This window comes from Eumetopias jubatus, unplaced genomic scaffold (genome assembly GCF_037043125.1).
Source record: "Eumetopias jubatus isolate StellerSeaLion01/CBP00866 unplaced genomic scaffold, mEumJub1_p1.0 scaffold_2, whole genome shotgun sequence".
Lineage (NCBI taxonomy): Eukaryota > Metazoa > Chordata > Mammalia > Carnivora > Otariidae > Eumetopias > Eumetopias jubatus.
This window is the reverse complement of record NW_028274808.1, coordinates 40,248,771-40,263,724: the sequence shown is the minus strand read 5'-3', so window position 1 is coordinate 40,263,724 and position 14,954 is coordinate 40,248,771. Positions and strand designations below refer to the sequence as shown.

The 14,954-nt window shown below is 43.0% G+C and overlaps 1 protein-coding gene across 6 annotated transcripts in view; it reads right to left on the bottom strand.

Annotated features, from left to right (window-relative positions):
• CSGALNACT1 (chondroitin sulfate N-acetylgalactosaminyltransferase 1) overlaps positions 1-14,954 on the bottom strand; it is a 339,564-nt gene that overhangs the window by 40,241 nt on the left and 284,369 nt on the right. For all 6 annotated transcript variants that reach the window (XM_028124037.2, XM_028124040.2, XM_028124036.2 and 3 more), the window contains one exon: positions 11,807-12,023. In XM_028124037.2, coding sequence (XP_027979838.1) covers positions 11,807-12,023 — 217 coding nt within the window. The remainder of the gene's footprint in view (positions 1-11,806; positions 12,024-14,954) is intronic.

The window sequence follows — 14,954 nt, the reverse complement described above, 5'->3', positions numbered from 1 at the left end:
CTAGCCATTCTGACAGGTGTAAGGTCATTACCTCATTGTGCTTTTGATTTGCATTTCCCTAAAGATGAGTGATGCTGAGCATCTTTTCATGTGTCTGTTGGCCATCTGGATGTCTTCTTTGGAAAAAAATGTCTATTCAGATCCTCTGCCCATTTTTTTGGTCAGATTATTATTATTATTATTATTATTATTTTGGTGTTGAGTTGTATAAGTTCCTTACATATTTTGGATATTAACCCCTTATCAAACATGTCTTTGGCAAATATCTTCTAATAAATGAATTCAGTAAAGTCACAGGATACAAAGTTAATATACGGAAATCTGTTGTGTTTCTATACACTAATATTATGAAGTAGCAGAAAGAGAAATTAACAATCCCATTTACAACTGTGTCAAAAATAATTAAATACCTAGGAATAAACTTAATCAAGATGGTGAAAGAACTGTACTCCCAAGTCTATAAAACATTGATGAAATAAACTGAAGATGACACAAACAAATGGAGATATTCTGTGCTTATAGACTGGAAGAACCGGTATTCTTAAAATGTCCATACTACCCAAAGCAATCTATATATTTAATGCAATCCCTATCAAAACACCAGCAGCATTTTCCACAGCACTAGAACAAATAATATTAAAATATGTATGGAACCACAGATAGCCAAAGCAATCTCGAGAAAGAAGAACAAAGCTGGAGGTATAACAATCCCAGATTTCAAGATATACTACAAAGCTGTAGTAATCAGAACTATATGGTCCTGGCACAAAAACAGACATATAGATCAATGAAACATAATACAGGCCAGAAATAAACCCATGACTAATCTTCGACAAAGTAGGAAAGAATGTCCAATGGAAAAAAAGAGTCTCTTCAACAAATGGTGTTGGGACAACTGGACAGCCACACGCAGAAGAATGAAACTGGACCATTTCCTCACACCACACACAAAAATAGACTCAAAATGGTTGAAAGACCTCAATGTGAGACCTGAAACCATACAACTCCTAGAAGAAAACATAGGCGATAATTTCTTTGACACTGGCTGTAGAAACATTTTTCTAGATATGTCTCCTGAGGCAAGGGAAACAAAAGCAAAATTAAACTACTGGGACTACACCAAAATAAAAAGCTTCTGTACAGCAAAGGAAACCATCAACAAAACAAAAGGCAGCCCACAAAGACCTTGTCTTTTTAAGACATTTTTTCTCTGGAAACCAACAGTTCCTTCTCCCTGAGGATACTGTGCCACAGAGTACAGGGACTAATTAAGACATATTTTCAGTCAGAAAACATGTTTCACAGTCACTCTTACAGCTATATTTTTATTTCTCAAGAGGCTGAAGGCACATCACGGTCTTTGAGTTTTGTTACTCATCTGAATGACTGCACTGTGGAAAGAACTACTTGACCATCATTTACACTCTCAGCACAGAGATAAGGAAAGGAGTTCCAGTGACCTGCCCAAGCTATGGAGGCAGGCACGCACGCAATCCACCTTTCCTAAGGACCAGCCTGGTATTTGTATACCTCAGGTTACCCGAGCAGGATGAAGAATGTACTTTTGAAATCTCACAGCTTTGGTCTTACCGGTCTAGGACTCTGCCACAAAGTGGAATGGGTTTGTGTGACCAGGAGGAGGGTGGAAGAAGCTTCAACCAAACTCCAAATGTAAACTGGCCACGGGGAAGGACTGTTCACTTGCGTTCCTGATGGGACCAGTCAGATATGACTGTGCAATCTGGTGGACTAGGGGACAGGGGAACCCAAGGCCTATTTGGAGGAAGTGCTGTACTCCTAGGGAGAAAAATGCATCCTAAAGTAGGGTTTCTCAACTTCACACCATCGACATTTTGGACCAGAGAATTCCCTGTTGTGGAAAGAGCTGTCCTGTGCATAGCCGGAGGTCTAGCAGCATCTCTGGTCTCTACCTATTGGACATCAGTAGCACCCCCAATCCCCAGCTCAGTTGTGATAGCCAAAAAGGTCTCCAGATTTTACCAAATGTGCCAGGGTAGAGGGTGCAACCCCCCCCCCCCCCAGTCAGAACCACTATCTTAAGGAAGAATCAGGTTCAGCAGAATACTGGAGTTGTCATAGGGGTGCATGACTGTGAAAACAGAGTACGTCCCCAGGGTTTGTCCTGCTCTCCAGCTGGTTCCTGTGGACTCATGGGTAAGCCCTAGAGAGAGATGGAGCTGCAGGAAATGCTGAAAGGCTCGCTATACAGAAAATACAATTATGAGGGGGTGTCGGGAGCTCCAGCCAGGACTTTTGGGGAATTAATGTGGCAGCCTCCGTGGCATTAGCAAGTGCCAACAACTTTGGCTGTTGTCGGAAGCAGTGCGTTGGCATCATGCAGCTGACGCCTGAGCAGTCAGTGGAAGCTGAACTTGCATTTGAGCATATGCGAAACATCCCTGAGGATTCCTAGAAAGACCGGGAGGGCACAAGAAGCTGGATATCTTACCACAGAAGGTGACAGAGAGAAGGAAAATTGTGTTTTTATATAATTAGGGGTAGTTATTTTTATACCTCGGGCTAAATGGCCTATGGAAACATGGATTCAAAAATATTTACTGAGTAACTTTGTGGTGCAATGCTCTATTCTCATTGGAGTAAGATTTTAAAATGTAACCTTTTATGGTGCCTTGTAGGGGGACCAACCATCCAGGTTTGCCTGGGATTCTCCATGTCCTGACAAATGCCTCAATCCCAAGAAAACTGGTACAACTGGTCACTCTACCTGCCTCAGTGACCTTATAGTGTATTGGAAGGAATGGACAGCTAAAGAGCATAAGGCAGGATGGACTATCTGCAGCACAGGTTTGGAGGTGTAATGAGCCAAGAGACTGAGAAGAGTATGATTACTTTCTTTTGAGGGATGGAGAAGGGGTCTCAAGGAAGAGGGAGTATTTAAGCTGAGTCCTGACAGGCTCCACACAGGTAGAGAGGAGCAGAGAAAGTGTTTTCTTGGCTCAGGAGGCATAGCTGCAAGGAAATTATATCACTGCTCTTTTCTAAGTCAATTTTCTACTCAAATATATCAGGTATGAGAAGAAAATCTATGATTTACCTTTAATTATGTCCCATGCAAATGAGATAATAAATATGTAACAGCTCATTAGTCTCCAAATGCTACCTATGGTCTGCGCTGCCAACAGGAAGAAACTGCTTAGCCAAAAGGCACTGGAAAAAAGGACTAGGTACTACCCTGAAGAGGGAAGAGAGAGTGACTGGGGCCTCCTGAAATCGGGCTTTAAAAAAGTAACATTCTTTTTTTGGTTTGGTGGGTCCTCTCCCCTTCTCTCGCCCCAAGTTAATTAATATACAATTCCTGGATTCCATTTTTTGAGTAGTCTGATCAGTGTTAAAGAAATGAGCCTGATTTTTGACTCTCAACCAAGCAATCAGGACCCACTCTCCTGGTTGCCCATTTCAGAAGAGCAAATGCAATCGTTTCCAGCTGATCTTGGGTAAATGTTTTCCCATACTGGGGCTCAAATGAAATATGAAACAACTTCTGTTAGGTCCCAAAATAGACACTTTTCTCTAAATAAGGTGAATGATGTAAATTAGTGTTTCTCAAACATACGAACCCTAAAACTTTCCTAGGTGCAACACTGGTGCATGAATAGAGAAAGGGCCTGTGGGAGAGGCAGAGGGGCATGAGTGGGAGGAAGGATAATACTGTAATGGAAACTACATTAGTTTTCCTTCTGAAAAACCAAGAAGATCAGGGGCCTATCTCAACAGCAATCCGCAATGTGATGATGACCTGAAGCCTTTCTGTTATACTCGAAATTACACCAGGTTAGTTAGCCCTACCCTCAAGGCTCATTTTGGTCTGGAGAGTCTATAGTCATTGTTTTTTAAAGATCCAGAAATCTCCAGAAACATCTTCATGGTTCTAGGCAGAAAAGGGATTAAAATATGACTAAAGAAATTTTAAGTAAAAGATGTCCCTGATACTGAAAATATCATAATTGCTTTGAGAGGGATGAGAGAAGAGTCAGAAGAAGGAAACAAAGAACATTAAAACAAAATTAACTACCAAAGTCTGAGGAGAATCATAGCAACGTGAAAAAGGGTTCTCAGACCAGCTGGAAGTAGTCAAAATAAAAATCAAGCAAACTTGAAATGAACTGGGAAAGATTTTTAGAAATCATAAAAAAATCATTTGCTTAAAAAATCCCTTTTTTTTTCTGGGAGAGGCTCAGAGAAAGGATACAAAGACAATCTATAGCTTTGTTATTATGAGTTTCTTCCTGCTATCACAAACTACACCTTGAAATAACTGATGAGCTTGAGACCTATAACCCAGAAGCCAAGGGAAACTAAAGAGCCAAGAAGCAAATATGAGAACAGTTTCAAAGGCAAATCAGGTGATTAAAAAAAAAGAAGAAGAAGAAGAAGAGCAAGAGGAGGTAGGTTTAAGTTAATACGCTGTTGGGCAAAGGGGAAACATAAAAACAGGGTTAGATGTGAAACAAGTTCTCCTGGATACACTCCCTCTATTTCTGGCCACAGGTAAAGGGGTCCTTAATGATGGTGTCCCCCAAACCCCAAAGGAGTCATGTGGAGCATTCATGGGAGAGAAAACAGCACCTGGAGCCTGTGAGGATCCTCCACGGGCCAGAACTACGACGACAGCAACAGAGAACCAGCCTGCCATAGTACAAAGCCATCTCATCTCCATGAATAACAATGGCGCCACAAAGGGGCTCCCAGTAGCTAGATCAGAGCGGTCCATGGTGCTCCTGCCAACCGCATTCCTACTCACAGAGACTGTAATACTGAAGCTTTAGCTTTGTAATGTCTTGTAAATCCCAGGAATAGCTCTCATTTAATGCTTACTGACGCTTCAATAATGGCCGTTAGGGTCTCGTACTAGGAGAAAGCTTTTTGCCCCCAACAAATAGCAGCCTTCTCTTCATTAACTACTGAGGGCGGAAGTAAACCAGCCTTAGTTTCCCCCTTGTCCCTTTGTCTGACAGAAAGCTCAGAGCTGGCATTTTTGACAATCTGCAACTGTTTCCCTTGGTCCCGGGTTCCAGGCACACCCATCTTCCATTCCGCATTGTTAATCAGTCTTTGTTAATGACCTTTATAAAAATGGTTTTATTAAATTGGTATTTTTTTGTAAACACAAATAATTTTTAGGATTAGTTGACATGACTCAAGTAATAATGAGAATAAATATCTTAGTCCATATATTCCATGTACCCAGGAATCATTTTTGTCCCGAGGGCCCACCCCCGACATGGTTCTGGAACATGAAAACTTGGTCTTTGGTTCCTTGCAGATTGTACCCCATGCCTGGCTTTCACCCCAAGTATGCTGATTTCTCAGACCCAGTCCTCCCTAGGGGCCATTCTCTCTGGGGGAATTTTGGGTTTTACATCTATTTCTTCTGTCCAAGAAGGCATCTTTGTTATAATTCTTAGTCATTTGGCTCTTTTCTAGGTTAACAGTTAGCAAACTGATGCTGAAGTGAAAAACAAAACAAAACCCTATATCTATTGGTAATAACCAGTGTCAGAGCTACAAGGGGAGCCATCTGGACCAGTACTTTGATTTTACAGAAGATACTAAAGCCAGATACATAAAGCTACTTGTAAAAGATTCCTCATTCAAATGGTGTCAGAACAAAGCGTGTCTACATTTTGAAAGACATGCACTGGAAAGATAATGTTTTAAATACATTAATTTCACACTGATCATTGCAAACCCTATACCAAAAATAGTGGCAAATGACAAGTCTTGCTACTAATAAATGACCAATGAACAGGATGTAAATCTTCACATGGAAGACAAGAAGACAGTGGGAGAAACAGAAGATTGATTTTCCCCTCATGTGGCTCCTGGCTCCTGGCTCCAGCAACTCCCTCCAGAAGAGCTGGAGAGTCAATCCAGGCGGGGAGAAGGTGGCCGAGGGGAACAGCTGGCCTGGGGAGAGATGGGGCCCAAATCCCAATTCAGGATCTCCGTGAAGGAACAGCCACAGTGGAATACATGGTCTCTCCACCTCACATGGAAAGTAAAGAAGGACATTAGGACTCTCTTCATTACACTTTGTGAACTAACCCCTGCAAAAAAGGTGGAGTGGGCAGAAGCAAAGGAAAAAAATGATCATAGTCAAGATCCTTCATAAGAGCAGAAAAAGAAGGGATGGGAAATGCTGATAGTCAGATGAAACATCTTATATATACCCTCCACAACACACACACACACACACACACACACAGCACCAATCATTAAACAGAAGGCCCAAACCTTATCTTCTTTCCTCTTTTTGATTTGGTGGGGGGAGGGAAGAGCTGCTAAAGACAACAGGTAGAGATGAGAAGGAATCTCATGGGGCTGCTGTTCCAGGCCTCAGCCCTTCCCTGAGGGCCCATTCTCAGAGCCAAATCATCCTCCCCTGAGGACAAAGACCCACCCACCACTAGGAAGAGTGAGCCCAGCACAGCTCATATCCATCCCAGGGCACAGAAGAGCCACGGGAATAGGGAACCTCCAACAAAGGCCGCACAAAGCCTCCACTGAGTTTTCTCTGTTCTTGGAGACCACAAATAAAGTGAATAGAACAATAAATACCCTGCCCTCAGAATATAGCCAGGAGTGGGACACAAATAGTTCTCCATCAAGACGGGGAGGTAGCAAAGGAGAACCGCCCCCCTACAAGGTGTGGCCCTCTGTATGCCAGGCAGAAGGAAGATGAAGGGCCACCTCACAGCAACTATGTTTCAAGAAGACTATCAAAATTAAAGGAAGAAAAAAAAAGAGAGAAACAAGAAAGCCAACAGCATTTGAAAAGTAAATGAAAAGCCTAGTCTGAAAGAAAATACAATTCAAACAGAAGAAAATATCTTACACATTTCACACTTTCTTAAAAAAAAATGTGAATTCAATAAAGCAAGTTCAAAGAAGAAATGATAAAAACAACAGATTAAAAGGCACATTCTGTGCTGAGAAAATAAGGTGGCAGCCCAAACACACAAAAGTAATAAACTAAGCATAGCAAGGGACAGAATCGATGCATCTGAAAATCAAATTGCTCATCTCGAGGAAAGCCTTATGTGAAAGCAGCTAAAAGACTAAGGCATTAAGAAATGGAAGCTAATACAAAATTAAAACACCGAAAAATTTTCCTGACATGAAAGAATCCACAAAACAAAAAAGAAAACTCAATTAAGTACAGGAAAATCTGAGCGAGAACAAGACACTGTGCTGAGACATATCCTGATGAAGCTATTATGATTCAAGATTCAAGAAGGAATTCTTCAGGCACTCAGACAAAAGTAAGTCATTCTCAGAAGCGAAATAAAGTTGTCCTAACATTTCTCTGTGGGATCATCAGATGCCAGAAGAATGTCTACAAACTTCCGAGGAAAGAAACTGTGTCCTAAGAATTTTAAGCCCAACCAAGTTATCTTTAAATTAAAATGACCATAAGTAGACATTCCACTCTTAGCACATAGGACACTTCTTGAAAAAATTTCTCACCCACGGAATCTAGCCAAGCAAGACCTCAGGACTGAAGCCCCTGTTGTCAGAGGGCTGCTGATGGGTCCGTGAAATCCACTTACACACAGGCTCTGTGGCTACAAAACAGAACACAAAGGCTGCAACCCCTGACAAGGTAGAAATAATAGACGGCCAGCACACAGGAAGAGGGGATGTAGGAGAGGGAGAAACTATGTCTGTGCCGATTTCCTCCTCTTTAGGTGATTTTTCAGTCATTCCAGGCTAAATTGAGAATATGCAGCAAAAAATACATAATAATTCCAATCTTTTCTGTTGTGCAAAATCTTTTTTTTTTTTTCTTTTTTAAATTTTAGAGGGATCTCAGCAGCACCTGGGTGTCTCAGTTGGTTAAGCGTCCAACTCTTGGCTTAGGCTCAGTTCATGATCTCAAGGTGGTGAGCTCTATACCCAGATGGGGCTCCATGAAGGGCGTGGAGCCTGCTTAAGATTCTCTCTCTCACTCTTCTTCTGCCCTTTCCCCCACTCTCTCTCTCTCTAAAAAAAAGATAATTTTAGAGGGGTCTCTTCAGAGCTAATAATACCTCTTACAGCAGAGAAACATTTTATTAAAGATCAGCAATTTCTTCAGATTATAAATTTATACTTTGGATTCACTTCTATAAATTGAGTCAGGCAAAAAGTAATTCTTTAATTAAAAACAGAATATACAGTATATCTCATGCTGTATTAAATTATCTCTAGCTAGCAAGTTATTCTATCTGCATATATCCAAAGAAAATACCTACAATAGAGTTCAATTAATGTTAAAAATGGTTAATTTGGGAGGAGTGGATTTTTAAATAATTCATTCCTTGTGTTCTATATTATTTAAATATCTTATAATAGCTATATACCACTTTTACAAACTAAAAATCCATGTTTAAATTATAACAGTCCAAAAAATCTTTTGTTGAATTTTTTAAAAAACATATGGTAACTACATAAAAATTTACAAAACAGAATTCAAAAGAAGAAAACAAAAGTCACTCATAATGCCATCTTCAGTTCCAGCCAGAGTTAATATCTGCTAATCTTATGATAGAAAGGATTTCATAATGGGTCTAATACCTAATAAAATAGAAGCAACATTTACTCTTTGGTTCTTAAAAAAAAAAAGAAAGGATTTCATAAAGACAATGTCAAATATTTAATAAATAGCTCCTTATATTTTTTCCCAATACTATAATGTTTGTATTAATTCTATTTAAATATTTAACTGACCAGCGTTTACTCTAGAGTTTTGGTATGCAGTAAGAATTAAATATTTTCTGCTATGTTTGATTAGTTGTCCTAAAGCCATACACTGAACAATCCATTCTCTGCTGGCTGATTTGAAATGCCACCTATACTAAGTTCTGACACAGAATTAAATACTCTCAGGTTTGAGTACCCTTTCTTATCTCATTGTTTTCAGAGACCCAACACACTCAGAAACCCCTAGAGTACAGAGCAAACTCCCCACTCGGCTTCCTCTGTGCTGGGAAGCCTTTCTTGCGGCCCACTGCCCCTTGTCTCTGTTTCTGCTGCAGTTCCAAGCTCCTTTCGTGTGGCTTGTAGGCCACGGGAATGTAGGCATCACCTCCTTACCCCAACGTCTGGTCGGGTGTCTGGCACACACAGGCCTTCGAAATATCCTACCCACGTCGTAAGCCTTCCCACCCACCTCCTCTCCTGCCTCTGTGCCACAGCGGGCATTTTATTTGTTTTAAAAACATGACCTAGAATTGCATTTCATTTCACTATCTCAATTTTGGAGACTGGCAAGGTAGTTGTTTTATCTGTTTCAACAATATTTCCCTTCTAGTTTTAGTCCTATCCTTAAATATTTGCAATCCTCACGACACTAAGGCAAGAGCCGGTCCTGTATAACCAAGAGAATCCTGCTGCTCCGGGCCCGGTGCCTATACAGAAAACCGAGCGGACGCTGCTTCAGCGGGAGCACTACCCCGCCCCGCCCAGCACGCCCCGCGGCGGGCCTTCACGCCGGCCTGACGCTAATCTCAGGGCCCTTCATCCGGCGCACTCTAGGCAGCTTCCGGGCCAGAGAAATTTACTGGAAACGAGTCCTAGAACTGGCCACACCAGCCGCGGGAAGCAATGATTTGACGTAATGCCTAGTGCCAACCACAGGTTTAGTCCTTCTCGAGAAATCATGCTGAAGCCCTCTGACATCCCAAAGAGAAGGCAGGGGACACAGAAACACCAAAGGAAGGCTGCCAGAAGCCAAAAGTCCATAGACACTTCACTACCGGAGCCAGGGGACGGTGCCCACAGGGCCTCTACAGATTGGGAGCAGTTGACAAGATCAGCCCACCCTCCCCCTGCATGGTGTCACAACTGAAGGCACAACTGCTGAACCTGGAAAAGAAAGACAATGGGCATTGTGACAGCTGTCTTTAAAGATCTGAAAGGCTCTGATGTCTAAGAGGAAATGGATTTGTTCAGTCATTTCCTCAGAGGCTAGAACTAGACCCACTGGGTTGAAATCACAGGGAGGCAGACTGCAGGTCCAAATAAGAGCAAGCTTTCTATCTGGAGCTGCTCAACAACAGAGCAGCCTGCCTAGCGAAGGAGGCAATTAGTTACCTGGCACACATGCTCATGTACACACACACACACACACACACACACACACACACACACATGTTGCATAGAGAACGAATGTCAGGGATGCTCTGGAGGGATTCTGAACTAAGGGAGGATTAGACCAGGTGACCTCCAAAGGCGTCTTTTAAGACTATTGGATTTTGACCCTAGAATTTATTTAGATAAAGGTTAGCCTTCAAATGTAAAAATTTTAAAAAGACTGCATTCATTATCTAGAATTTTGAGAAGTATCAACCACACCTTTATACTGAGCATTACTGGCTTTTTATAATATGAATTTAATGATAAAAGATTAAAAGTAAGTTTGAGAGGCACCTGGGTGGCTCACTTGGTTAAGCTCCTGGCTCTCGAATGATCTCAGGGTCGTGAGATGGAGCCCCACATTGGGCTCCATGGAGCCTGCTTAAGATTCTCTCTCCCTCTGCCCCACCCCCCACTCTCTCTCTCTCTCTAAAAAAACTAAATAAATACAAATAAGTTTGAGGGGAGCCTGGGTGGCTCAGTCAGTTAAGCGTACACCTGCAGCTCAGGTCATGATCCCAGGGTCCTGGGATCGAGCCCCCGCACTGGACTCCTTGCTCAGCGGGGAGTCTGCTTCTCTCTCTGCCGCTGCCCCTCCCCCACACGTGCTCACTCCCTCTCTCAAATAAGCAAATAAAATCTTTAAAAATTTTTGTAAAATAAAAATAAATTTGATCTTCCAAAATTTATAATTAGACACATATAACTTTTATCTTTACAGTAAGCTGGCTAGGTGAGTGAGCTGATATAGGTGAACCAATATATGAATGTTAGCCATGATAGCTTACAAGAGCCAACACTGCACAGTAAAGAGCTTCAAGACACATATGTAGGGTGCCTGGGTGGCTCAGTTGGTTAAGCGACTGCCTTCGGCTCAGGTCATGATCCTGGAGTCCCGGGATCGAGTCCCGCATCGGGCTCCCTGCCCAGCAGGGATTCTGCTTCTCCCTCTGACCCTCCCCCCTCTCATGTGCTTTCTCTCTCTCATTCTCTCTCTCTCTCAAATAAATTCTTTAAAAAAAAAGACACATATGTAAAAACTACATTACTGCATCTGAAAACAAAACCCTACTTAATCTTCTTGAGTAGCTATAAAAGCAAGTGCTTGGAAACTTCTTGGTATAATTCTAAATTTAGTCTCTGAGGAGATGTAGGTTAGAATAAAAAATGGATTCTGATTCAATCCGTCCCAGCCACCTCAGGAGCAGGACAGCCAGGGAAGGCCTCCCACAGCTGAGGGTGCACATCCTCCAGCCAAGTCCATGGGCCGTGGTAGCCCTGACCTTCAAGAGTCTGAGAAGCCTCACACCGTTGATGAGACAGCGTGGTCTGTGCTGTCCCCAAACCTGATCCTAAACTCAAGCTAGACCTGGACACAGCAGGCATTAGGCCATCTCTGCATGTCCTGATGAAAAGCCACCCCTCAGAATTTCCCCTTCTGAAGGTAAATCTGCTTGTCTGACAGTTTTCTAATTGCTTAAGAGAAAGACAAATGTAAATGATAAACTTTACATGAAGAGAACAGTTGAACAAGAAGAGAAAAGGGCCTTTGTACTTGGCTGGGGAAAGGCGGGAGATGACGGGAAATGATATCAGCATTTTAACGCATGCCACACGGAGGAAGGTAAACATGTACAAACAAACAAACCTGAAATTCTGCATGAACTGCCGGAACTTGTCCACCCGCTTTGCCAGTGGCACGATAATGTTGATGAGCGTGTTGGCCATGTTGAGCTTTTCTTGTTTTACTTTCATGATCGGGCCAAATGGTCGAAACAAGACGAGTCGTCTGAATTCGTGCTTCTGCTCCCCTTTGAACGTAAGCTCATACAGAGTGCCTTTATCCTTTTCTGTGCGGTAGATCCCTGTCAATAGAGACACAAAGAGAGTGTTAAAAATTAACCCTGGCTGCTGAGTATATTTTTTTTATAGCTGAGATCTAGCACAAAATGCCTTTTAAAACATTAAATTAAGATTAAATCTCTACATGTAATAAGTATTAGAAAACCCAAAATGCTCCCATATTTAAAATCCCCAAAGAAATCAAAATACCATCAATTTAAAAATCATAGTTTTGAAGACTTCCTATAAACACAGAAAGAAATTTGTGATGTTGGATACAAAACTGTATTTATAGTATACAGAGGCATTCAAAAAAGGACAGTAAGGAAACATGCCAAAATAAGATGGGCTGTGATGTGGAGTGGGGTTGTGCGTTTTTTTTCTTTTCGCTATTATCCACTCTTTCTGCAATAGGATTAGATAAATACCATAGTTATTCTATTTATTTAATTGTAAAAGAATGTTAAAATTATCTCTTAGAAATTACACCACTTCAGATGGACTGACCATAGCGATCTATTCGGAGCACTTCAGAGTGGCCCTCTGGAAGCTTCTGGAAGCGTTAAAGCGCACAACACATAAAATACCCAGCACAGTGGTAGGCACACATCTTATTTAATTCCATATCATCCTTCCTACTTCTGAGAAGCATCATAGCTCAGTGCTCCCGAGCCAGACTACCTGGGATATCTAAGGCCCTCCAAACTGTGCTCTACCCCATGTCACTGGTACTGAAATGCCACAGTCGCCACCCGTCAACTCTCAAGATGAGCTTGACCCGACAGAATTTTTCTATCAAATAAGCAAACGATTCCCGATGCTTAGGTTCCACTGCCTGTGGGTGTTTTTTTCTACAGTCAGAAAAAAACTCCGGTAAGAATCCAACAAATTGCCAGACAAGCTCCTTCATCTTTTACCTCTGACTTGCCATGTTTTCTATTGCAGCTCTCATCCCTCCTCCCAATCCCCACGTTAGCTGGCATGCACTTCCCAGTCTTGGAGTAGCTTCAAAAGTTCATCTCCAGGGAAGTGCCTGCCCACGGGAGTTACAGTTCTCAGGCCTCTGACACACCACCCTCCTTTCTTCCTCACTCCCTCTGCTTTTGTGGGCACTACAGGTCTTCTTCACAAACACGGCCAGGTTCTCTGCTCCACTCTCTGCCGTACAGGGGCTTTTCATGCTCACAGCCTGCTTTACCGCCTCTTTGATCCTTTTCAAAGACTGGATCTCCTTCAGGAGCCCCAGAGAGGAGTCTGGTCCTGCGGATTTTCAAGTAGTCTCATTTCTCACAGCTGTCCCAAGGGCCTGCCTCGAGAATCAAGCTGCACAATCTGCTGGCGGCCAGCACGGTGATTTAAGGACCCAGGCACACAGTGACAAGGCCTGAGTGCCCTCCTGAAGCCTCCATCGATTCCTTGGGTAACAGGGTATACTGCTCAACGGCCCTCAGAGCCACGGAAGCCGAGAGAGGTTTTGCTGAGCTCACGTTGGAACAGAACTTAAGAGTCCCTGCAGGGGCCATTCATGGAAGAAAGAAGAAGGTTCATGTCTTAGGAAGCTCAAAGGACTTCTTTGAAAATGTGAAGTGGTTCCCTTCAAAGTCTGTTCATTCTTTCGGGCAATCAGTACTCGCTGAGGAAACAGGCTCTCGGCAACGTCTAGCGCTGTCTGCTGCAGCTGGGGAAACCACCAACTTCCGGGGTTAAAATAAGGCTGGGCGAGTGAGAAAGGGGTCGCTTTTGGTAACAGAGGCCGCACAGCTGGGAGGGGCCCGCCAGGGGTCGGTGGCTGCGCCTCGTCAAGCTCCTGGTATCTGGTGTCAGCAAGCACACCTTCTCCACACAGCCGTCAATGGGGGAAAGGCTGCCGACAGCTTAATGTGCAGATAAAAATGTACGTGGGCTGAAGAGAGTTTTTTAACTGAGTCATTTTCTTTCTCGGCACCAGGATAAGAATCATTAACTTTTAAAAATCTGAATCCACAGATTTGAAAATACAGGTAGGGAGATACACGAACCCATCTGAAGAGATGGGCATCTACTTAGAGAGAAGCCCGGAAATGTGAGAATTCTCACGACAGTGATCCTCATAGGTACGTCAGAGGAGCTGCCTCCCGACAGGCAGCAGCTGTGGCCGTGGCCCCCAGGTGTGGCACCGCTTCCTGTGGAGGCCAGCGCACCCAGGCCGAGTGTGCACACAACAGTTTCAGCTGCTTTCTCACTGTCTTCCACATCCCATGCCTCAAAATAGTAATTGCATCAACTTTTTAGCATATTTCCCCATACTCAAACTAATTAAATTAATTATGTCTTACAAATCTGATTTAGATCTCTTAAGTCCATTTCAAGTAAGTTATTTAAAACTCTCTTGCAACCTGTGTCCACTAAAACCCACACCCAGCCATCCACCCACCACACCCGCAGGCACGCCCTCCCACACCTGCACACTGGCACTCTCAGTCCGCTTGTAACACAAAGAACAACTCCTCAGTGGAGCCCCGTGCCTCCTGGAAATCTTCAGTGGTGGAAACACAAAGAGCCTGAGAGAAAGGGGGCAGGCAGAAGGATTCCGAGACAGAAATGGCCTTTCAGCCAATGAGCTGGCATGCACACCAGCAAATGCAAAGCAAAGCGACTTTGCGTAGGATAGCATCATTTTTAGGCATTATGTAAATTAAAGATCAAAATAAAAACTTTGGTGCTAGCTTAGATTTTGGGTTAGATACCCTAACTGCCCTCTTTCCATTGACACTAAGTTTACTTTGAGTTTGGTGTTTCCGCTTCCTGAGCAAATATCCTAGTGCTCATCTTATGCTACTCAAGGGGACCAGGCTGTATGTAGGATGACCCACTAGGTGGGGACACCCCTGGCATCCAAGATATAGCGTTATGGTCTGCTGCAAATGTCTGTTCCTTCAGCAGGTGAGGAACTAACCAGACAGAGGCCCCCTCTC